We start from the raw sequence: 24,358 nt of genomic DNA on the forward strand, positions 1-24,358 counted from the left end.
CCAAAATAGTATAACACTATAATGATAATAAATACTGTATCGTATAGTAATGAAACGTAAAATGGCATTTAACTGACGAGGTATTTTGCTGGAGAGAGATTTTAGTTGCTTTAGCGCAGTGGTTCTCAAAGTGGGGCGCGCGCACCCACAGGGGGGCGCAGAGGCATGACAGGGGGGCGCGAGAGACCAGGAGAAAAAATGGTTATTAAAAAAAAAAAATTAAAAAGATTTTAAATAAAAAAAAAAATAAAAATCATATTTTGAAAAATTATTGATTCGAAAATAATATGATACAGTACAGTACTATTACGTCTGGGTGTCTGTTTCATTAAAGCTCTGTGTGTGTGTGGAACGAGCCATTTTGTGTGTGTGCGGGAGAGAGAGAGAGCGCACCGGTACCGGAGATCGTTGTTGTTAGCTTCTGGTGCTAGCGAGCTACGCTAACGGATATAAGGAGTTTTTTCAACAACAAAGTGGAGGAGAGTCCTCTCCTGTCAGACTGAGAGACTCAGTGAGCTAAAGGACTCTCTCAGTGTTATCTCAGTGGGTCTCAAACGTTTTGGTCACCATTAATATAAATAAATTTAAAACAATTATGAAATACTATATGACATTAAAAAATGTATAACGTTTAAAAGGGGAGTGATTTGTAAAATATCCATAAAGAAATAGTAAATCTGTTTACAGTTCTGTGTTGAGAGATGTATCCATAGATCTCTTCATGTTGCTCTCAAAGTGCACCAGATTGATGCTTTTAACTTCAATATTTAAAAATAAATCTTCCCGGGGGAGCATGCCCCCGGACCCCCCTATGTGAGGTCCACACACCACCTATAAAAATAACACTTGACCCCTGCTTACACCTATATGCCGTGAGCTGATTATTGAGCCTTCATTGTAACAGTTGCGGGTAGACTGTGTGTATGCGTGGGGAGTGTTGCAGTAGAACATTCCTCTGTAGCGCCCGGTACATTAATGGGAAACCCTAAATGTTTGAGCACCCTCTATGAAACGTCAAGTTACCCTAGCTTTTTTTTTTCTCCAAAGGGGGGGCCTGACAGAAAAAGTTTGAGAACCACTGCTTTAGCGTGTAGAAGCTAGTAAGCTATTTGATTTGTTTTAGATAGGCACAACATGTTTCAGACCTTATTTTCCTGTTCCATGTTCAAATAAACCATTTTCAGTGGTACCGCTGAGAAAGAGTAATGTTTTTGGTCATGGAAAATTAGGTAAAGGTCATGGAGAAGTCATTGAAAATCCTGATTATGTCTTCTTGTGATAATATGTTAAACATTAATCGATTAATTCTAGATAGTTTGCTTGGCTTGGATCCTATCATCGGGAGGAAGAGTGAAAACAAACATTGCTATCCTTTGTTATGACAACTTTAAAGGTGAAAACCGGAATTGTAGAAAACATGGAGATATTTTAATACTAAAATATCTTGTTCCAGGATTCACACCAGCCGTTTTTCCTACTGCAGTTTTTCCTATGGGGATTTTTTTTTTAGCCGATCTATAAACAAGATTATGCGACGGATTAAAAATAATTCGGTGCATTAAAGGTGGGGTAGGTAAGTTTGAGAAACCGGCTCGAGATACACTTTTTGTTATATTCCATGGAATGCTCTAAACATCCCGATAGCAATGAATATCTTAAGTGCTTTGACAATAAATACATAAAAAAATGTCATCTGTGGAAGCCGTAGCGCTGTAAAAAGCACGACCAATCATCTTAGCCGGCCCGGCTAAAGTAACTGGATGGCCTACCTGCCTGTCAGCCTTCCATCTGTGCACAAACTCATCCCGTGCCCTCATTGGTCATGTGCGCGTTCGTGTGTGTTGGAGGAGGGGCTCTGTAAGGAAGTGGCAGATTTGTTCCGGCTGTGTATTTTCAAATTCTAGCGCACTCGAGCTGGTTTCTCCAAAATTACCTAACCCACCTTTAACTTTCATAAACTTAAAATGTTACAAAGAAAAATTATCATACTTTTTGCAGATATCCTTTCAGTCCTTTGGTCCGACTCTGTATCTGCATAACGTTTGACGTGAGCTATTTTACATTAGCGAAGGGTCTGAATATGCTCTCACTGCTGATTGTTCCACCTTAAACTGCAGAGATACATTTCCTGCTCCTCTCTCGGTGAAGTCATGCCGCTCCTCTCTTCAGCTCAGATAAATGTCTCTGTTGTACGGAGCCCCCCCCCCCCCCCCAGTCACTGAGGACACTGTCTGCTGCATTAACAACACAAAGCCCCCCGGCCTCTCCCCGGACACCTTGGCCCCACTCGTGATAAAGAGCTGAAAGCAGAGCCTGTCTGCCAGAGAATCGCCTCGCCTCACCTGGGACCGCACGATACAGACGCTTGGCCCGAGAGCTGGGAATCATGGTGAACCTGAACATGTGGAATCTGGGAGAAAAGGCTGAAGAGAGACCGAGTCACAGCAGTAGTGATGGTGAGGAAAACACTGTTTCCCTTTGCTCTGCAACCCTCAATAATTACCCCCTTTGAAACTTTCTGACCAGCACACAAATATTTTTGGTAGCCAAAAGAATCCTAAACAGAGAGGATCAGTACATCCCTGCACCATCAGTGTTTCATTTACTAAACAAAACCTTCCCTAACTACACTCATGCAAATTTCCCTCATAATAATATTCCTACAACAACTTTCTACTCTCCATCGTACTCGCCATCAACTGTTGTTGCTCACTTTCACCCCGGAGCAAACCCTTGCCTTAAAGGGGACCTATCATGCAAAATGCACTTTGTGATGTCTTGTATACCTAAACATGTGTCCCCGGTGTGTCGGGGAACTCACGCAGCGTCAGAAAATAAAACCCTCTCTCTTTTCCTCCGTACCCAAATCTCTAAAAACGGGGAACAACGGAGCTGATCCAGATTTGCGTCCGATATGACGTAATATCTGAAATGTGGACCCACGGTCCAATCAGAAACAATGCTATCAGAAACAATGCCTGATTGTTTTGGACGTAATATGGTCGGTGTTTACATTAGCATCGCTAACACTCAGAGCTAACCTGTACTGGAGAGCATGTGTGTGAAGAAGCAGGAAGTAAAAAGGAACTCACCTTGTGGTATAACCGGCAAGAGAGAAAGCCTTTGAGCTCCAAACTGTTTCAGAGAGAATCCTTGATGATCCATGATATGGCGTTTCATCACGGCAGCATTTAGTTTAGACAGTAGCTGCCGGGTCCCGCATGAGCTCAGACCCATACTTTTTTTTTTTTTAAAGCTTTATCCCCAAATCAGCACTTTTGAAACAGGAAGTGAAATAGAGGGATATGAGGCATGGATAGAATGGGTGATCTGTTTGATATTTTGAGCAAAACACTTCATAGACATGTTTTTTATATTTTTTATATATCTGCTATTGCCTACAAATAGCATGATAGGTGACCTTTAAACAAAGAGTATATTTCCAGTAAGTGAAAAGCGCTTCTGACATCGACAAACTCCTGTTGTGTGCTCCATGTGTCAAAGGAAAACACTGGACAACCTCTTTGACATTACCGGAGCTCATAATGAGCACACGTCTCCAGTGTCACAGCTCTCTCTGTTGACATCTTTACCTTCACCACAGCACCGTGTGGGCAGCTGATGTCACAGTAATTAAAACACTGGTGGAGAGGAGTCATTACTGTTGGCTCTCAAACCTCTAATGGTCCTGCAGCTCCACAGCCAGCTCTGCCCCATAATGCCTCCTTTCATTAACTACTAATGATGGACAGAGCCAGGACAAACAGGAGGGGAGAGAGGAGAGAGGAGAGAGGAGATGAGAAGGGAAGGGAAAAGAGAAGACTAGTTTGACAGAAAACAGCAGACGGGAAACAAGAAGCAGAACATGTCCACCATCTGATGTTGTTGTCAATGCAAATTTGCCTTAAGAAAAGAGCAGAAACACTTAACTTTGTTAAGTTAAGTCAGTGTGGAAAAGGTATTCAGGTCATTTACTTTATAGTAGTAGTGTGAAGAAATACTTCTTCAACTGAAAGCCCTGCATTTAAACTTTTGCATAAAAGTATGAAAAGTTAACTCGGAGTTGATTTATTTGACTTCCAGCTGGGTTTTAAAGTGTTAGTTTGAAGAGACTCAACAGTCAAGGCAGCTCTAGACCATGAACTATATTACATTACATTTCAATGGAGTCTGGTGTCTGAGAGCGATGATTACAGCTTTGATTCCCCGTTAGAAAGGACTATCTGAATGCACGCTTAATAGGTAAACATATGAACAATAAAGCAGTCCCCTTAGCTTACATTGATTCTTTTTTTGGTTTCTGTCCACAGAAGTTTATTGTTAGCTTCCTGCTGGTACTCCTGTTTCTACAAACTGCATCTACAGTACTGTAGCCAACACACTGTGGAGAAGTACCTCATACAGCAGGGATCACCAACTACATTGGTCCAAGGGCCAAAATGATGCCTAGAGACACTTTCGGGGGCCAGCGATTTGTATATATAGCCCTGAATTTTGAAGTTGTTGAGGGGGGGTGCTAGTGGAGCATGCTCATGTACTGTCAAGTCACCGGAGCCTCATAACGAAGGATCACTTCTTCGTCAGGGCAGGGAAGGCTACTGGGTGTTTCTCAATGTCGAGTACGCTTGCTTGGTAGCACATGTCTTCCGAGCGTCTTGCTTCAGAAGCGAGGCAAGAATCCTTCCTGGCATTCGGAAAACAAAGAGTGGAACAGGCTATCAAGTGTGCGTCATATGAGAGGCCCCGCCTTACATTTTCCTCCACAGATTTGGGGAAATTGGTCCGTGTGCAAAGCATTGTGGGGATTTTAAGACCGCGTAGTCTACACATGTGCAGCCTCGACATTTCTCCAAACGAAGTACGCCGGGCTCGGTAGAATTCCAAGTATGCTGGACATTGGAACAGTCCTTCGGCGGCACTCGATGACGTAGTATGCTTGAGATAGTGGCTCTGGAGCAGCTTTACTCGACATTGAGAAACACCCTCCCTGTCCCGCAGCTGCTGCCTCTCTGTTGGACTCCGGTACTGCACATTACTCACGAGACGTTGTTAAAAAATGAACCACTCCGCCAGCGCCACAGCACGTGCCGGATGAGAATGTCTGGCGTGCCAGATTTGACCCGCGGGCCGCCAGTAGATGGTCACTGTCATACAACCTCACTTCAAAACATCCAAACTACTCCTTTTATGTTCAAATACGTGTGAAGCGGTGCATTATTGGACTGTTTTGCAAAGCAGCACGTTCTATATTTTCTCCGCAAAATACGCAACAGCTGATGCATCCTCACACAAAAATATTTGTAAGCCCTCACAATAAACCCGCTAATATCTTTATAATTGTGTTTGGGTTTGTTGTTTGTCCATGCAAGCATTCCTGCATGTGTTTTAACTTATTCAATAGTATGTTTTTGTCTCGAAATGGGTTTAAGACCTTTAAAAGAGAACATTGTGAACTGTCGTGTCAGGACCCATTGCAACAGATTAATGCGTTAAACTGTTTGTGTTTTGTTTGTTACAGTGAAGGAGACAACATGCTTCCAGTGCTCTCTCCGGAGGATGGATGCCCCCCTCTGCAGCACCTCAACCCTCACACAAGGTATTCACATGTTTTCTTCCTGCCCACGTGTGCAGATTCTCGTACAGATGTGCTCCCCTCCTCCTCCTCACATCTTTCAGCAAAAAGCACGTACTGTAAACTGTAAATATGTCCAACAACAGTCCAGTGACGCTCCTAAGCTGCGACAGAGCATGATGAGATTTAACGTCTGGCAGCGGCAGCTTGACTTAAAGGGATCCAGGCCATTGAGGATCAGCATACCTGAACACAATGAGCGTCTATCTCAGTCAGGGCAGAATGCTGCCATATGTTCCAGCACACTCTTCACACAGCTTCCTCTGCTGTACTTGGCTACGGTCGAATTGTCGAAAAAAATCTGCTCCTATGTCTTTTCGCTTAAGGAAACGTCATAGGCTTAAGGAAAGATGTGAAGGAGAATTCATGCGTTCTTAGTGTTGTTGCATGTGGGACAAATAAACAAGATTGCAGAAAGGGAAAGGAAATGTTGCTCACGCTCCTGTCCACATGAATTAGGATGACTGTATGAAATGATTTAAATAAATAATAGGTAATACAATATATGCATTACTTGTTGGCCTGCACATCTATCGCTGAGCATTTCACCATTCCAACATGTTGAATAAATGATTTCAGCACGTCCTTCCTGTTTACAAACCTCTATCTACCCCAAGCCCCCATGAAGTGCGCCGGACATTGACGCAAATGTTCATAGTGGCCAAGCGGCGGTACTACTTTTCCCATTGACTTACTTTGGGAAAGCACAGTCTCTCCTCCATCCTCTATCCAGTTCTCTTCATAAATCAATGATCTACTCCCTCACTCGCTCACAGTGTTAGCATGAGGATCTGCAGCTCTCAGCATGAAGGTGAGAGATTCAGAAACGCTCCTCTGCTCTTCCTCGCTGTTAACCCTGGCAGCGCTGCCGGGTCATGATGTCATGCAGCCTCTGTTCTGCAGGCTGCTGGGTAAACACATGACCTCAGAGCGATGCTGAAGAACCCACCGGGCCAGAGTCAACAGCACCACCAGGACCGATGATCACTCAGAGGGGGATGGATCAAAAATACCTCAAATGTTTCAAAGGGTCGGTTCCTTTTAAAAGAGTCTTGAAAGGACTCAAACTTGACAAATAGCATGTTTTTAAAGATGTATTCTTACGATGCTATTTGAAATCTCTAAATAGTTGGTAGCATCTTATTTTATACTTCTCACGCTGATGGTAGGGGTTATTTTTTAAAACCTTTATTTAACCAGATGGTCCCATTGAAATCATCGATCTCTTTTTCAAGGGAGACCTGTCCAACATGGCAGCAAGTTGTTACAACATGAACATAAAACAACAGATAACACAAAAGGACATACACTGAACAAAGATATAAACGCAACACTTTTGTTTTTGCTCCCATTTCTCATGAGATGAACTCAAAGATCTAAAACATTTTCTATAAACACAAAATAACCATTTCTCTCATTGTTCACAAATCTGAAAACATCTGTGATAGTGAGCACTTCTCCTTTGCCGAGATAATCCATCCCACCTCACAGGTGTGGCATATCAAGATGCTGATTAGACAGCATGATTATTGCACAGGTGTGCCTTAGGCTGGCCACAATAGAAGGCCACTCTGAAACGTGAAGTTTTGCTTTATTGGGGGGGTCTGGGGGGGTCCGAAAACCAGTCAGTATCTGGTGTGAGGGGTAGGGTTAGCAGTGCTTCTCAAAGTGTGGTCCGTGAGCGCCCCCTAGTGGTCCGCGAGTATATTGGTAACATTTCACATTTGAAATAAATACATTTAAGTTTTCCGCACTCTCGCGGGAATATCTCCGCAATGGAGCGAGGTTAAGTTTCACTTTCTATTGCATGATATAGCCCAGCGCAACACCTTCATCGCACATGTTGCCACTTGTTTGTACCATTTTCAGGCGATTTGTAATCTGTTCTAGAAAAACGATGCGATTTTGGACATTTGTGGAGTTAGGTGGTCCGCGAGTGTTTTTGTATTGGTTAAGTGGTCCTTGGTATGAACAAGTTTGAGAAACACTGGGTTAGGGTAATGTTGTGAATCGAGTGGCCTGTGTTCGTCGTCCATAACATGCAGCAGGACGGATAACAATACACCAGAGTAGCCATGGACACACACACCTCACATTACTGCACATCCAAGCTGATACAGAAGGACAAACACCTCACTCTACTCGTGTAAAGCTCTGCATGTGAATCAAAAGCTGTGTGTCCACTATCTGTATCTGCATTTCCCCAGCATGCACTGTGTGTTAATATGTTACACCATAACCAATCCCCAGCGTTTAAAGACAAAGTTAGTGAAAGTGTTTAGTTGTTTGTCTTACTGGACAGTTTGGTCCCTTGCCTCGACCCTTGGCTGCTGCTTGTCGTTGAGCTTCCTGCAGAAGAGGAAAACAAAGATTCAACTCCATGAAGGTGGATTTCTTTTATTAAGGCAATGAAAATTAATTAATGCTAGGATATAAAATATTCCCAGCACACTTTAAATCGATTTTTTTTTTTTAATGGATCAGCACAGCTACCGGTTTTCAAACTGTGACATGATTAAAACAAATAGTAAAAAAAAATAATGTAAGAACAAATGGAAATAGTTATCTATATTGTGGTTTACACAACACCACTTTTTAAACAAAAGACAAATGATCATCTTAGCACAACCATGTTCCTCTTTCACTCTCATAAATCTTCAATCTGACGTTTATAGGAAGGTTTTATTGACCTTGAAGTAGCCGTTTAACTGTAAAACATTAGTTATTCACGCCAAAGAGCATCTCCAACTAGATGTTAAAGGAGGGAAGATTTTCCCAGCTGGCTTTAGGTTCACACCGGGGTCGTGACCTCTCTCTGTGACCTTTACTCTCTCCCCTTGTTCCCTCTCCCTCTCACCCTCCTTGCTGACGCCCAGGCAGCCCTTCAGCTCCGACAGGGAGATGGCCCGGTCCTTGTTCAGGTCGCAGTAGTCGGTGAACTTGCGGGCGCACTTCTTGGGTTTGGCTTTCTTCTTCAGGTACCGCTTAAAGGGCTTCATCTCCTTCTTGTTGATGTCCTGGCTGCCGTTGTTGTCCAGCTGGGCGAAGTACCAGTGCACCACCCGCTCCTCCAGAGTCTGGCTGGGGTCCGGCTCCACAAACCTGGGGAGGGAAGAGGAGCAGAGGGGAAACAGGAAGTAGCACGATAACTCTAGTGAAAACTGCTCAAAAAGTAAATACCTTTTCACCATAAGTTATAGCACCAGCACTACTATAAAGCATATGCACAAGAATTAACTGGAAATGCAAAAGTGAAAGTTAACATAAATTGACCAAAGATAACAATTTAATGTGCATTTTAGAAGGGCTAATAACGTTGTATTAATCCTGCATGACACCATTTGACATTTGACATAAAATAACTTGACCTTGGCCCTAATTCATATACATGAAATGACAAAATCTTAAATCTTGACATTTCAGGCAGTTCATGTTAGAAACTGATAGTCGTTTGTTACAGTAATACAATAAAATCATTTTTAAATCAAGAGTTCATTGGCATCCCAAATACCTTCAAGTCCCATCTGTTTCGAGTTTGTGTTATCCCCTAGAAAATTGTTGTAAATCTGTCATATTTTAAATCTATCCGGTCATAGTGTCCCGTGAAAAGAATTCCCTCCAACCACAAATTGAATTGTAGCTTATCATTAAATTAAATCTCTCTATCTCCTTCTGTGTATTGTTATTTTTGAACACACTGGTTGCATTAGGCGTGATAAACTGGGTCCATGTTTCAAAACGGGTGTGGTGAAAGCTAATATCACTAAAATGCCTGTCTAATGACAATGATGATCCTGAGATAAAGTAACAGTCTGAGGTCTGAAAGATCAGCATTATTCTTTCTATAACCAGCCTATTATTTGTTATCAAGTTAAATAAACCCAGATAATTAAACTAGAATTCCTCCCATTTCTCCAGAAGCTTAAAATAATCTCCAGGACAGATACTGAATATTTATAAGGGAGACTGTGTATAAAGTTGTATTATAATATTAGGTGAACACAAACCCTGTTAGTCTGTGCCAAGAGCTGTGCAGGCCAGAGTTAAAACATAAGCATTACATTCAGAAAATCAGAGGGGAAAGAGTTTGAGGAAAACCCAAAAGCAGTTAAACAATCACCCATAATGCTTCATGTTTTGGTACAATATTCACACTAATTCAGGGCTACATCATGAAACTACTTACCTCCCACCACCAGAGGGGGCCGGTGAGTTTATGGCTTGCACCATGTCTGTGGTGAGGGCATCTAACAAGCTTGTAATGAATTCCACTTTCTTCCCCTCTGGGCAGCCTGGCACAAATCAAAGACACAAAAAAACATCAAAATTACCTTCCACGAGTAATTGGAGTCATTACGGCTCCGCGAGGCCGAAGTGCCTCTAAAGCCTCGACGCCGGGAACCAGCGTGACAGATGTTGGCTGTTACTCAGTGAAAGAAAGCAAACCTTGTGCGCAGCTTAGCGACAAACCAGGTGTATCTGTTAATTGGCTTACGCTTACAATTACCGGTGAATCATTTCCAATGGAGGTGGAATACATAGTTTGGCTGTTTTGTAAGAAAGCAGAGCCGCGGCACATGGCGGGAGGCTGGCCGAAGTGTGCGGTGATGAGAGAGTTCTGTTGAGCAGTGCAGACCTGTTAACTTTTATGACACAACTCTGAACACCTTGGGTAGCTATGTTTAATTGCCCAGATGTATGGCTTTAATGGCACGCTAAACCAGTGCAAATGTTTCCCTCCTAATTGTGTCTCTTAAAGGGAAACTTCAAACGCAGCTGCGTAGTAAACTAATCTTCTCATTCTTTTAGTTTTTTAAGTCTCCAGTCTCTCCCCTCCTCCTCTTCCTCTCAGCCTCCTTGTTCTGCGCTCTGCTCACGTCTTTCTGTTCTGTGGGAGGTGGTCTGCTGCCCCTCCAGGTGAATCCAATTAGCATTTCCGAGGACATGACAAGCAGGGAGAAGCACTGCCTTGCTGCGCCTTAATCCAAGTGTTAAATTGGGGGGTTATGGAGCGCAGAATGGTTGTATGCATGCTGTGGCAAGGTGTCAGGGCACAGTGTGGTCCAATGTATGAAAGCACACTCAAGCTGCACCAAGCAAACTTGATTTAGCTTAAAAATATTAGAAAAAAGCTAAGTTTAACTGTGGCACATCTTCACAGGTTGCATTCGCTCATACCTTTAAGCTAAGAGATATTTCAGTTTCTACCACTTTAATTATCTTTAGTGATTTATGAGTATTGACTAAATATCAATAACAGACAACATTCTGATATTTTGTTTTTGCTTTTTCAAAGACACAATGAGTAGGATTTGGTGGTTATTGTTTGTAAACCCCGCCTCAACGAGGGTTACGGTGTGAAATCCAACTTCAGATTCCATCTTGTTTTGGTCTGATTGCCATACCCTTGTTTCCTGTGCTTGCCATTTTCATAGCTTACTCTTGGACTTCCAACTGTTTTCCTTAGTCTTTGCTGACAATTTATATGCACACAGACCTTTAGAACACACTACAGGAAAGGGTAAACCCCAAAAAGCATTAGGGCCCCTAAGCTGTATCTTTTTTTTATGAGTGTAAAACTCTTTAAAAAAAAATCTCGCTGCTAACACGCTGCTAACGTGCTACTAACGCAGCGCGTTCGCGATGCTAACACGATGCTAACACGCTGCCATCTCAGCATTCTTCTCTCCTCTGGCCTTGACAGATGTGACGACCACGAAATATTGAGCTTTTTGTTGTGGCGGTTCAGAACGTCCCTCTACAGTACATAAAGAAATCTCCACTCCCTGTGGTCTCCCAACACCCCCCCCCCCAAAGCCTCGGCAGTACCACACCCCCAACACTCACACCTTCCATAAAACATGCCACACATCTGCTGCACAGTCAGGAGTCATGCTCCACTCTGTAAACTCACCAGATGGGGAATTAAATTAGAGTTACAATGCAGTGATAGGGAAACAGAGGGGCAACAAAAGTAAGTGAGCAGCGCAGGAACGAGGGCAGAGGAGGTTACAACCCCTGCTTCAGAAGAGCCTCTCTGATCTCTGCTGCCTGGGAACCCTACACCACAAAGTGTGACTTGGTCCTTTCCCAATAAAAACCCTCTATCTGGTCAGTTAGTGTGAAACCTCTGAGCTTCAACGCTTTTCATTTATCTTTTTCTAAACCCATCTTCTGGTCAGCGAGTTGTGCAGGAATGAGTCATAAAACCCCAAAAGACTTATCCAGTTCCCTCGTCTCGAAGTCAATCGTTTTTTTTTATGTGACACAACATTTTTACAGACTTTGAAGGGAATATTTCAACTTCATAATTTTTCAGAATATGGGTTGAGCAAGTTAAATTATTCCAAGAATCTTTCTGATACTCCCTAAAAACCCAAACATATGAATATAACTGGAGTGAAAAGTGAGCAACACAAACCTGGCAGGTCTTTGACCAGGAAGGGGTCTTCAGTGTCTGAGACGTGAGAGCGGGCCGTGCCGTCACACTCTGGCGTCTGGTACCTGTTACACAGAGAGGAGAGGACAGCGGGAACATGGCTGCATGAGACACAAGAAGGAAAGAATAAACCCGTCTTAGTAACGTGTGAAAAACCCCAGATATCAAAGGAGACGCTGACACATTTAATCAGAGAAAAATAAATGAACAAAGCGTCAAACTGAAGACAGAAACCCCAAAAAAATATATAAGAGAATATATTGTCAAAGCACTCTGATTACCCTTTGTTTCTATATGCGCCTAATACATTAATTTGATGTGACGTGCACACAGCTTTGTTTTCGGAGCCATAACAAACTGTTGGGCATTATGCGTTGCATGACTCGTTTTTTTCCTGGCTATTGTATCAGTTCTCCATGAATAGGATGGAAAATTGAGCATGTGCGTCTCATTTGGCTTTTTTTCTTCAATTTCAAAGTAAAAGCAAGTTGTCATTTCTTTTTTCTGCAAGGCCACTGATCCAAGAACGGATGTCTGATGCATGACTCTGCACGTTGCTGTCTAGAGGAAAGAAATTGAGGTCTAGTCCAAAATACAATACATTCTTATGTGAGGAAATAATCGCCTCGAGGGTGTCATTCAATACTTCAGAAATGCAGATGAGAATTTGGTCTGTTAGGGATCTCTTTTAGCTTTTCTTGGGGGCTGTGGATATGCTTTTATTAAATTGATTTAAAACAAATCCTGCATTCTCTTGCATTCAAGCTTTAATAAGGCCGCCAGCTAACTCTTTCTGATGGTCTGCAGCTCAGACTGTAAAACATAAACCCTCTTTAGAGAGAGCGATGATGCCCCTTCAGAAACAAAAACATCTCATCTATTCACCGGTGCACACTGACAGATTTTTTTAAACATTCAATCTCTCTCCCTATTTCGAACGCTGTGTTTCAAGTTGTAATATTCCTATTTTTAAACAACCAAAACATGAGCAATGAGGATCATTTATTCAACATGGCATCATCTCCATTCCTTTGACTTTCAGCTCTGGCAAAAAACCCATTGTGCCTCCACCACTTCCCTGAAATCAAGATACACAGAAAGCTGCGCTGGGAACCAACGTCATACCAAGCGCTGTGTTTATGGTCAGTTATATGATTTTCCCATCAGGACTCGAAGTTAATTGTTCAAGTGAATCGGCAGCAGCAGCTGAATTTCTCAAGAAATGTAAGGTCTTAACCGTTAAATTAGCTGTTAGCCGTTAGCTCTAGGGATTTCCATATTGGTCTGCTGTTTGGTTGGTCCAACACTTTTGTTCAAATCTTTTTCATAGATCGCTCTGAAATACTTTACCTTACTTCATGATTAGTTCTAATTAGATAATGTTAGCACACAAAGATGGACAACATAAACATTATACCTAAAAAGAACAAGCGTTAGCATTAGAATTGTGACCATATTAGCGTTCTAATGTACGCATTTTGCTTGAAGAAACGTTCAAGCTATGACAACATAAAATAGTCATTCCCACTGGCCATTTTCTGATAAACTATATAACCTTGTTGTCAGATGTTTTGAGCTATCCCTATTCAAAGAGCACCTCGAATCAAACTTGTCTTAAGCACTCGTTACCGAAGATCTTTTTGAATTGATATTACCTGGTGGATGTTCCAGGGATGGGCCGGCCCGTGTCCACCAGAACGCACCAGCAGTAGCCCGTGGACTGGTGGCACTGGACCGCTTTGTAAATACCCCCGGGGCCACAGTCCGGGATGAAAATGGCCTCTCGAGGATTCTGCCGAGCCTCGTCCAGCGCGCTCTCTCGCTCCTGGTCACAAGAGGGAACTTTCTCTAAAACCGTGAGAAACACACTCAATACCACAACTGGAAATATACACTCACAGAATTAGTATCAGTCACAAGAATAACGAGGAAGCTGACAACACATTGTTGACTTTCTGGTAACTAATATTTCGTAAACCTGATTCAGGATTATCTACATCATGATTGGCGGACAACTAACCCCCCCCTACTCCCGACTTTATCTCTAATGGGAAAGGTTATCACTGGAATTCAAACTCTACAGTAGTTACTGTATTTGTCGGAAACATGACACACGGGTAGACAATTATTATCATTTATTTATGTATTAAACATACAATAAGTACGTTCTCCTCCATTGGCAGAAACTATCATTTCACCTTGCTGATTATAGAAAAAAAACCTTTGTGAGAGAGTTGAATTGCACCGGGGGTCTCCTATTCAATACTTATGTACCCAAACAAACCTCATCAAGACGCATCTACCTTTCTGTTTCCACTATAAACTATAAAACCTTTACAAGTCCTGCTCGGGTTGTATAACTTTACCCAGCACAATCTGTCATATCTGTCTTTTGTACAACAGCCCTCAAGTTTTGCTCCTGCTACACCTTGATTCACCACATTTGTGTTTACATTCACATCCATTTAGCCCATCACTCACTCTTAAAACAAGTATAACAGAGCTGCATGTTAAACTTGTAACCATGGGGATGAAGTGTGCTTTTACCACTCCTAATCCATTCTTCATTTTACATTCAAGTATCCTGTAATGCAGCGAGGAATGACGTTATATTTTCACATTGTGCCGCCTATTACATCCAAAGCGTCGCTGGTATTTTCCCACAATTCCAGTAACCAAAGAATAATGAGAACAATACGGCATAGTGACCGTCTGAGTCAACACGGGAAGGAGCTTGTGAAATAAAATATGGCACTAGGTATATTCTGTACCCAACAACAACGATGGAAAGTGTCAGATCCTTACAAAAAAATGTTGATCAATATGTCCTTATTAACACTGGAATACATGACTGTGCGGTCTTGCTTACGAACCCACAATTATCTACCGAATCTGTATTGTTCCACCCAGTTCTACGGGTAGTTTTAGTGTCTTTTAGCACACTTTTTGGTTCTACAGCCAGTTAAGTCTCACTGCTCGTATCAAATTGTTTTTTAACCCAGCAAGAAAGTTCAGGAAAGTAAAAAAAAAACAGCAGCTAAAGAGTTAGTAGGGACCAGAAACAGAGCTAAAAGTAGTAGCAAGTTTTGTTTTCCCCTTTTAATAGCTATTGTAAAAAACAACCAATGCAAAGTATAGAGTACACAACGTTTTTGGGGATCACCGGATGCAATACATTCTTTGTGAATTGACCCCTAAGTCTCAGACCTATTCATAGGCCTGGGCTCTTTAGGCCCTAATTTATATTGACCCCAGTATAAAGACTATACATGCTGGACAAAAACAAGTAGACACACCCTTCACATGTCACTTGTTAGACGCTTTTATCCAAAGCGACTTACATACTCAATACTGTGGGCAATCCCCACAGGAGCAATTTGGGGTGAAGTGTCTCAGGGACACAACGACATGCTGACTGCAGTGAGGTCTGAACCTGTGCTCCCCTGATCCGAACACCAACGCACTAACCCACTGCGCCACACGCCTCCACACAAAACCTTAAAATCTGTCTCTTAATGTGAAGAAGTCCTGGGGGTTTTCATTAGGAATTGGTCATTTAATTTAATTTAATGTTAAACACAACAGTCCTTTGTCATCCTTCATAATGTTAATACTGATTGGAGATGACAGTAGAGATCTGAGGAGTGTGTGTTGGTGTGTGTACGCACCAATAGGTTTTCCCCTGCACAGACTCACTCTCAAGTGTTGTGAGCGCTGCACCGCGGCTCTGCTCCTCGCCAAGCTTCCTTCACATCCAAATTATTTAGCACTGTTTATTATACAGAGGTTATGCTGGCGCCAGGCACTAGGGTTCCCAAAAGAAAATTGTTTTTATACATATAAATGGAAAGAGGCTGGATCCTTGCAATGCAATCCTCTCAGTTGTGTTTGGAGTTGAAATGTAATCTAGGCCTCCTCTGCCTGCTTTTGATATCTGCATCTCTGCGCTTTATGTTCTATTTTCGTTTCTTTTTCCCTTTCATTTCTCTTCCCTTAGCAGGAAGCGAATGATGAGAAGCAAAAACCTTCGGAAAACAAATATTGTCCTGAAAAAAAGGAAAGAAACCCACACAAGTGGATGAGTGTCTCTTCTTGTTGTTGTGGTCATTCCTTCTTCAAGGCAAACTGATAACTTAAACACATCTGCTGTACAGGCTCGCTGTTTTAAACCTTCCTCATCCTCCAGGCTCTGAGCCAAATGAATTTTTAATCGCCTTCTCTTTTCTATATTCTCACTTTCTTCTTTTATCATTGTATAACTCTTCCCATCCCTTCCTCCTGCCTCTCAGCCTTTGTCTGTCACTTCTTTACTTTCCTTTTTCTTTCTCTCCCTCTCCGGACCTCCCCCCCTCTCCTCTTCACTTCCCTCCAATGGCTTTCAGCTGTCGGGTAATCACTGCAATATTGTCTCTAGCTAGCCTCCTCTGCAGTTAAAATACCGGAAGCCTTAGTAATGGGGGAGCACTGCGAGTAGGTCTGTAGGTGCATCTGTGTGTGTTTATGATTTAGGGTCAAACAAAACCAGAGATGATGGAGCAATGACTCATAAAATAGATATTGAACACATCATTCGTTAGCAAATTTGTTCCGGTCGTGTTACTGTCATTGCTAATCGAGCTGAAGAGTCAAACCCAAGTGCTTCCAGCAACACATGCAAACAGGACTGATACAACCAACATCCCTCTATACGCCTGCATCGTTTATTATGTAGGATCAGTAGGCACGATCACGTTATATTCCTGCATATTTTTTGGTTCTCCTCTCTGCGTCCAGACACTTTTACAAATGAGCTGCATGTCTGAACTCTTCCCCTCCTTACAGCATTGAAACAACATCATGTCAAAGTCTGGCAGCAGAGCATCTTTTTGAAAAATTGCCTCCACATTGCTTTGCCTAAGCAAACACGTTTCACTAACACAATCTCTGCTATGCTCTAATAATTACGGGGTATCCATCCACAGACAGAGAGGGCCAGAAACTGAAACACACACTTCATGTGCACACAAAGGTTTCCTGGTTTTAAGGCTGCTTCACAGTACTGGATGTACTTTTCTTATCTGCTCTGGTTTGTACTTGTATTTGCTTTTAGCCACTCAGTCATCATTACTGAAGATTATTTATCAAAATGTGTGTTAGCATCAACAGTCAAATCGACAGTATCCTCACAATCTCAGCACGACTCAGCATTAAGTATCTACTGTCTAAAATATATAGGAGATAAAATGAACATCGGTCAAACAAAATAAAAATGCAGAACACTTCCATGCACACATACATCTTCACACACATTCTTTCACTAACACACAGATATTCATAGACACACACACACACGGAACATACTGTATGCAATCACATGCAGATGCAGACACACACATCGCTCATGTCTCAAGAGTGATGACATCTCCCTGCAGTCGGCCTTGTCGCTCAGGCTTTGAGGACACCGGATGCTAATTGGAAACAGGAAGCTGTGTTTCAAAGAGCTGTCAGAGTGAATCTCTCTCATCTGAAATACAGTCTCTCTCTCCCTCACCACAGCTTCCCCCCCCCCCCCACACAGCACCGTCATTCAGGAGAGAGACCCCCGTATTACAATCAACTGGGAGCTCACTGCATCCTGAATTATAATGCACACGTGTAGGAAGCCGTGTATTTAAGCAAAAATCAGTCAAATCAAAATTGATCAGCCTTAGCTTTAGGAATATAAAACTCGATAATTGCTCCATCTCAGTGGCTAGCTAAAAGACATTACCAAAGCAAAACATAACAACGGCATTAGTAAAGACTTTATCAAATGCACTTTCTGCAGAATATTGAATAGAAATATGTTAGCTAACCAATAAGACCTTTCTCACACAGACACACACTCCCTCCTGAACACATTCACTCATTGATCGCTGCAGAAGCGTGAAAGGCGTCCCGCTGCCCAGAGGGAAGAGAACATGACGAGGTGTAATTGAAAAGGAGACAGAGAAAGCCAAACAAATTACACCAAAGGAAAGCAACCAGGAAACATTATCCCAGTGACGAAGGGCTGTTTTCAGAATGGAAACCAGTGGCTTTGAAAACCAGTTACAGTTGATACTTTCCGAGTGTTCCTATTTATCCTTTGCTATGTGCTACTTCACTGGTATAATATTTATCATAATATTTATATTTCTCATAATTGCGTCCTGAAAACAGTGCACTGGTGATCTTTAAGAGGGTGGTACTCTTGCAAGGAGAGATGGGTTCACTGGCTTCCCACTCGCTAATTCAGCCAATCATTTTATTTTAGTTATCGATTTTTCTGCGCATAGTTTTGTAGATTGATTTATTAAATGTGCGAAAATAGTGAAAAATGTCCATCTTAGTTCCTCAAAGTCCAAGAACATGTCTTTAAATGTCTTGTTTTGTCAAAGATATTCAGTTTATTATATTACAAAAGCAAGACATTTAAATATTCCAGAGGCTTAAAACAGCATTTCTTCCATATTCGCAAAAAGAATTACTTTAATAATGAATCCATAATTGATATGGCTTTAAATTGGCAATCTATAGGATCTGTGTTAATAGTGATTGGACATAGTGACCTAGTAACAATGAAGTAGTAGAAGTAACAACGTTCATTTAGGATGAATATGATATGAGTTCTCAGGAGGTCTTTTGTCTCACCTTGTCTCTTGGAGCTGGAGCTGTTCTGTTTATTCTCCTTATAACCCAGCTGTTTTATCCACAGCGTTGGAGCAGTTATCTCTGCAATGACCAAAAGAAACAGAGTACAGTCAATAAACTCCATGCTGTGAGATGATTTCCACACAATTACCCACAGCTTTGTTTAACCTCCTCAGTGAACCTGATCCTTCAGTAGCTGCATATTCAAAACATCTGCACAGCCAAGTTTGCCCACCAAACCACACATTAAAACTGCATCCAAGATTCCAGTGTTTCCAAAAATATCAAATATGTGATATTTCTGACAGCTGGATTTTTCCATTCAGTATAACAGTGCATACTTAAGAAATGGTATCTTAGGTTTGACTAACATTAAACTCAAGTATCAACATAAAATAGATATCTTAACTGCACTGTAATGTTTACATGCTGGGCGCCTCAGCTTACTAAAGTTTCTTAGCCAATGAAGAAAAAACATGAACTCAAATTCTGAATTTTCCCTTCGGTTCCAATTGGCATTTATTCCTGGGACAAATGACTCTATTACAGTATTCGTTGGCTAACGCTAACCAGCCCCAATCAGCAGTGTTGGAAACCTGACATCCACGTGGACATGCTAATGGTCTTTATCTGAATAAAATCAACTGGAATTTGGACAATTATTATAGTTTATTTAAGTACAATTCATACAATGAATATGCAATACTCAAAGCCACCAGACCCCATTGAAACAGAAACTGTTATTTTACCTCGCTGTTCGTTGTAAAACTCAATTTGTGTAAACTTAAGAGACAAAACAAACTCATCTTTGTTAGACTTTCAACTATGTTGTGAATAAAACATATAAATAACAAGTTACCACAGTTTGTGATTTAAAAAGTCACAAACCAGAAAAAGATAACAGAAAATTATTATTTTGCGTGTTTTCCCATATTAAAATCCCTGCATATATGCGATAATATTGGTGCGTGACAAGTAAATCTCAGCAGGTGTTACAGATGTAGGAGACTTACCGTCACCCTCGGGGGGGACGTGGGTCTCCATGGTGGGCGTGGGCTTGGAGCCATCATCTGGGTTGAGAGTGAGAAAGAAACGGAAAGAGACTACAATTATTGAGGTTAATACAATCTACTCTCCAGAACTGTTGAATGGTTTGGATTTGCACATGGCCCGGCCAAGACAGATAGAAAATCAGAGGGAGAGATAGATGGAATAAAAATAAAAAAAACACAGAGGACAACCACACACACATGTGGCTCAACATCTCACACACATCAATGAATCAAACTCCTCACACTCTCACACCAACGCACTGCACACACACCCTCACCATCATCATGTAAACCACACACACATTCACATATACCATCACACGAGGGGACCACCATCCCTATCAGGGCTCGCATGATTGCAGTGCAAATTATCCATACTGAGCTGACTGACTGAAACTGTATTTTCAAACTAAGACGTATTAACTTTGTTGGTTCATTTGTATCTAAAACCTCAGGTCCAGTTTACGAACGCTCTAAAAGTAGCCAGACTGCATAAGAATTTGGTAATGACACTGATTGTCTCCTGAGGAAATATCTTTCCACTTTGTTGATGGCCTAATCATTTTTCTGGCTCAATAGTCAAAATCAAAAATCACCACGGACTCGCATCTTGGATCATACGTTAACGATTCTGAAAAACCACTATTTTGACAAGATTTGCCCAAAACAATTGTTTGTATTTCTAAAAAACGAAGTTACTAAATTCCTTTTACATTAAAGTCATGCACATACGGAAAAAGCTGAACATGTGTGCTAAGAATTGGTCTTACATTTATTCTTTCAGTAGCTCTAAATAAGTATTAAATCTTCTTTTCTGCTTATAAAATCAGGCCTAAAGAGCCAATGTTCTGTTATAGATAGTAGATGAGTTGTAATTGTTCTTACTGTTTATAATGCTGTGAATTTAACAACCTAGAATACTCACCCATGTGCAGTTTTGTAGCGTCTGGATCACTCCTTAGGAAATAATTTGATTAAAAGCAAACCACAGAGAACTGGATTCATTCCACAAACACTAAAGTAAATCAGATGGCTCGTCAGCAAATACAAACATGAGGTCAAACTGACCTGATTGGGTCAAACTGGGAATAAAATACAACAGTTAACATGTTTGGACTGTGATGGGAAAAAACAATTATTGGACACGGACTGTAAACTCCTAACTCGACTATCACCGATAGAGTAACTCTCAGTGGGGAAACAAAAACTATAATGCTTTACAAAAGAGATTCACTAAGAGACTGCCCATCTTTTCTCAGTTTCTCAGAAATACAAATAAAGTTCAAGGTGTTTTTAACACCTTGAACTTTATTTGTATTTCTGCGGCAGCCCCATGCAAGAAATCTTTGCATTGATCTTACTTCAGTTATCTTGATATTGATTGTATAACTTTTTTGAAACTAGTAGGAAAACTGTAGAGTTACAATACAGTCATTCTTCATCATTTTTAAACCATTCTCAATCCCAGCTCGTCGAATATTGACGCTTGTTAAGGAACCGTTGGATGCACTTTCATTAGATCGCCTTACATGTCAAATCGTGACGCTCCACTAAGGTTGCAGTAAAATGTTGTTAGTTTGTTTGAATTCAAACGGAAATACTTGGTCAGATTTAAGAAGAAAAAAGTGTGGCTTGGGTCAAATTAAGTTCCACAACTTCAATAACTCGATTTTCAGTTTTGTTTGGGTTTACATTGTGGTTAATGGTGCAGCTCCTACAGACACTTACGGCCCGTCCACACAGCGGCGTGCGTTGACGCTTCACCATTCACTTTGAATGGGGTGACGTCACTTTTCGCCGAACTGCATTGTGGGAAGCGACGCGGAGCTTTGCTGGCGTGGCTCGGTGCAAAAGTTGAGCAATGTTCAACTTTTGACGCCTCGGCAGAAGCGTCAGCCAATCGAATCATATGCCAGTACAAGCTCTAGCCAATCAAACCGCTGCTTGTGTGTCAGGGGCGGGAGATTCATGTGATTGGTTGTTGGTCGAGTTTCAGACACGCCCGCCGGCAAGCGACAACGCACGCCGCTGTGTGGACGGGCCGTTAAAGAAGCTGTAATTGTTGGTATAACAATGCGAGGGGCAGTGACTAAACATTGGTATATAGTGCACTGGGAATGAGACAGCGTGGATATCTTACAGTTTCAACAGAAACAATATGAAGAAATGCCTAAAGGGGTAAAACCAGGGAGTTTTTGTAGCATCCATTACTGTCACTGATGATGCAACTGAAGGAATACCTTATAGGTATACCTTAGCTTCAGTTGAACTGTAGTATTGGTATACTCGTTTAAAGAGCCGAGCATCATGCAAACATGCAAAGAAGTGCTATAAAGATTTCATCCTAATCCTCTTAACGGTACAAGTCAAAGTGCAGTCCTGTACCTTTACACTCTGCACCAAAATGGACTTTGCACAGGAACAAGATCGCCTCAAAAGACATTTTGAACTCATGCTCTCTTTCTGTCTCTTGCATACAAATAGAAACAGTCCCTTGCATGCACACACACAACCTACAGCAGATCTCTGCTCACCTTTTCTACCAGAGTGCGGCGGCCCCGGTGGTCTGTCGGTTACTGACCCTGCAGAAAAAAGAAAAACATTACATGTACAAAGCAAAGACTAGACGGCAGTGACAACTCCTGGGCACATTTCAAGATTCCAAAATGCTTTTAGAAGTGATTATAAATATATAAATGATAACCAGCTTTCTTATGATTCAGAATTAAATTGGATTGTTCCGCCTTAACATGGACCCAAAGAGCAACGTCCCACAGATTACCCAACTCACTGACTTCTTAGAGTTAAACGCTGAGGTTTATCAAAGTTGGATGAGTTCATTTTGTTAGTAATTAATAGCAGGCACATTGAAAGCCTCTGCATTACCCTCACTCTGATCAATGCAACCCTAAGAGATCTGCAACATTTGTGGAGATCTTGTTAAATAAAGTTGTACATTTGCAAATATCATTCTTGATCTTTGCATGCAGGTTTCATGCATGGATGCACCGGGGAAGATTAGACAACCAATTACAATAGAAAGACAAAGAGGAGAATCTTTGAGGGAAGGCAACTGGAAGGAAATGTACTACCTGACAATCCACTTGTCCCAGCATGAGTTCCCATAAATTCACGGAAGTTTCCTGCAAATGTATGTGAGATGATTGATTTGGGTCTGAGCGTCTGAGCAGGTCAGTGGAGGTTATTTGTTCCCAGTTAAGAGGGGGGGGAGTTGAAGCAGCTGAATACTGTTCCAGCTGCACTGTACCCAGATTCTCAGGGCCATACATACCTTTGCAAGAAACGATGAAGATATTGGATCTTATGCAGGACAGAAGGGAGACAGGTAGAGACTGTGCCGTGCAATAAACTACATCTCAGGATTTCAGTTATGCTTTATTTAAACCTGAACCAAAAGCATTTCTTGCATTGAGCGCTGGAAGAGTTATTCTTCATTTCTGCAAAAAATACGTTTTACGGTTTTCCTTCTTAGTGAATTAGGCGTCTTACTGGTCAATTTTCTCTCAGTCAGTTTAGGATTGTTAACATTACATTTAGCTGACACTTTAATCCAAAGCAATTTAGAATAAGTGCAATAAACTGTTAAGAAACAAATTAAGAACAACATGAAAAATGCAGCTCCTTAGCTTCAAATAAGCCAAACCATCGTAAGTGCTGAATATACTCAACATTCCTTTGCAGTCAGGGTCTTTTAGAAGTTTAAGTTCACTTATTTATTAGTCCATTACATTTTTTTAATGTTTTTTTTCATGCTAAATGACTTAAAGGTCCCATGTCATGCTTTTCCGGTTATTACCCGTCCCCTTGTTGTTATGAAGGTTTTTCTGCATGTAAACGGTCTGCAGAGTCACAAACCCTCAAAGTACTCCCTGTAGCGAGTAAAACTCTAACGGCCCCTACACACGGCGGCGTGCGTTGCCGCTTCAACGCTTCTGCCCATTCACTTTGAATGGGGTGACGTCACAATTCGCCGAATTGCATTGTGGGAGCAAAGCGTAGCTTCTCTCGCGGTGCTCGCTGCAAAAGTAGAGCAATGTTCTACTTTTGCCGCCTCGACGGAGGCGTCAGCCAATCAAATCCCACGTATGCAAATCTGACATTACAAGCGCTAGCCAATCAAACCGCGTGTATGTTGGGAGAGCCAGACTGCAGTTATTTCCCATATGTAAAAAAAATGGAGGAGAAAAAGATCGTGGCGGTACTATATGACCAGCCCCTCTTTACATACATGGATACAAACCGGAGGAGCCAGGCATGGGGGGAGGTGGCAGAGACAGTGGGTGACACTGGTAGGTTTTCGCCTGTTTGGGGAGTTTATATCCAGTGTACTTCGTTTGAATGGACAGCTAGCAAGCATAGACAGTATATTTAGCCAGCATGGATGTAGCATGAATGCTTTGCTTTGTATGTCCGGGGCGGGACATTCATGTGGTCGCGTTGTTCGTAAAAAATCCCCAAGCTTCAGACACGCCCACCGCCAAGCGGTAACGCATGCCGCCGTGTGTAGGGGCCGTAACACAGAAAAGACCTGGCTGTGTTGCCCCAGAACGCCTCGTTGGACAT

The 24,358-nt window shown here is 41.8% G+C and overlaps 2 protein-coding genes across 7 annotated transcripts in view; one reads left to right on the forward strand and one right to left on the reverse strand.

Annotated features, from left to right (window-relative positions):
• Positions 1-24,358, forward strand: part of ccdc177 (coiled-coil domain containing 177) — a 168,015-nt gene that overhangs the window by 97,003 nt on the left and 46,654 nt on the right. The window contains exon 3 of the mRNA XM_034233413.1: positions 5,519-5,596. The gene's annotated coding sequence lies outside the window, so the exon portion shown is untranslated. The remainder of the gene's footprint in view (positions 1-5,518; positions 5,597-24,358) is intronic.
• Positions 1-24,358, reverse strand: part of smoc1 (SPARC related modular calcium binding 1) — a 56,046-nt gene that overhangs the window by 4,134 nt on the left and 27,554 nt on the right. The window contains exons 6-13 of one of the 6 annotated variants that reach the window (XM_034233430.1): positions 22,309-22,356; positions 19,736-19,792; positions 18,723-18,803; positions 13,727-13,919; positions 12,054-12,136; positions 9,819-9,924; positions 8,490-8,734; positions 7,928-7,981 (exon numbers count right to left, since the gene is read on the reverse strand). In XM_034233430.1, coding sequence (XP_034089321.1) covers positions 7,928-7,981; positions 8,490-8,734; positions 9,819-9,924; positions 12,054-12,136; positions 13,727-13,919; positions 18,723-18,803; positions 19,736-19,792; positions 22,309-22,356 — 867 coding nt within the window. Of the gene's footprint in view, positions 1-7,927; positions 7,982-8,489; positions 8,735-9,818; positions 9,925-12,053; positions 12,173-13,726; positions 13,920-18,722; positions 18,804-19,735; positions 19,826-22,308; positions 22,357-24,358 lie in introns of all 6 variants that reach the window. The other 5 variants (XM_034233427.1, XM_034233429.1, XM_034233424.1 and 2 more) reach the window with 5 other exon arrangements.

Source organism: Gymnodraco acuticeps, unplaced genomic scaffold (genome assembly GCF_902827175.1).
Source record: "Gymnodraco acuticeps unplaced genomic scaffold, fGymAcu1.1, whole genome shotgun sequence".
Lineage (NCBI taxonomy): Eukaryota > Metazoa > Chordata > Actinopteri > Perciformes > Bathydraconidae > Gymnodraco > Gymnodraco acuticeps.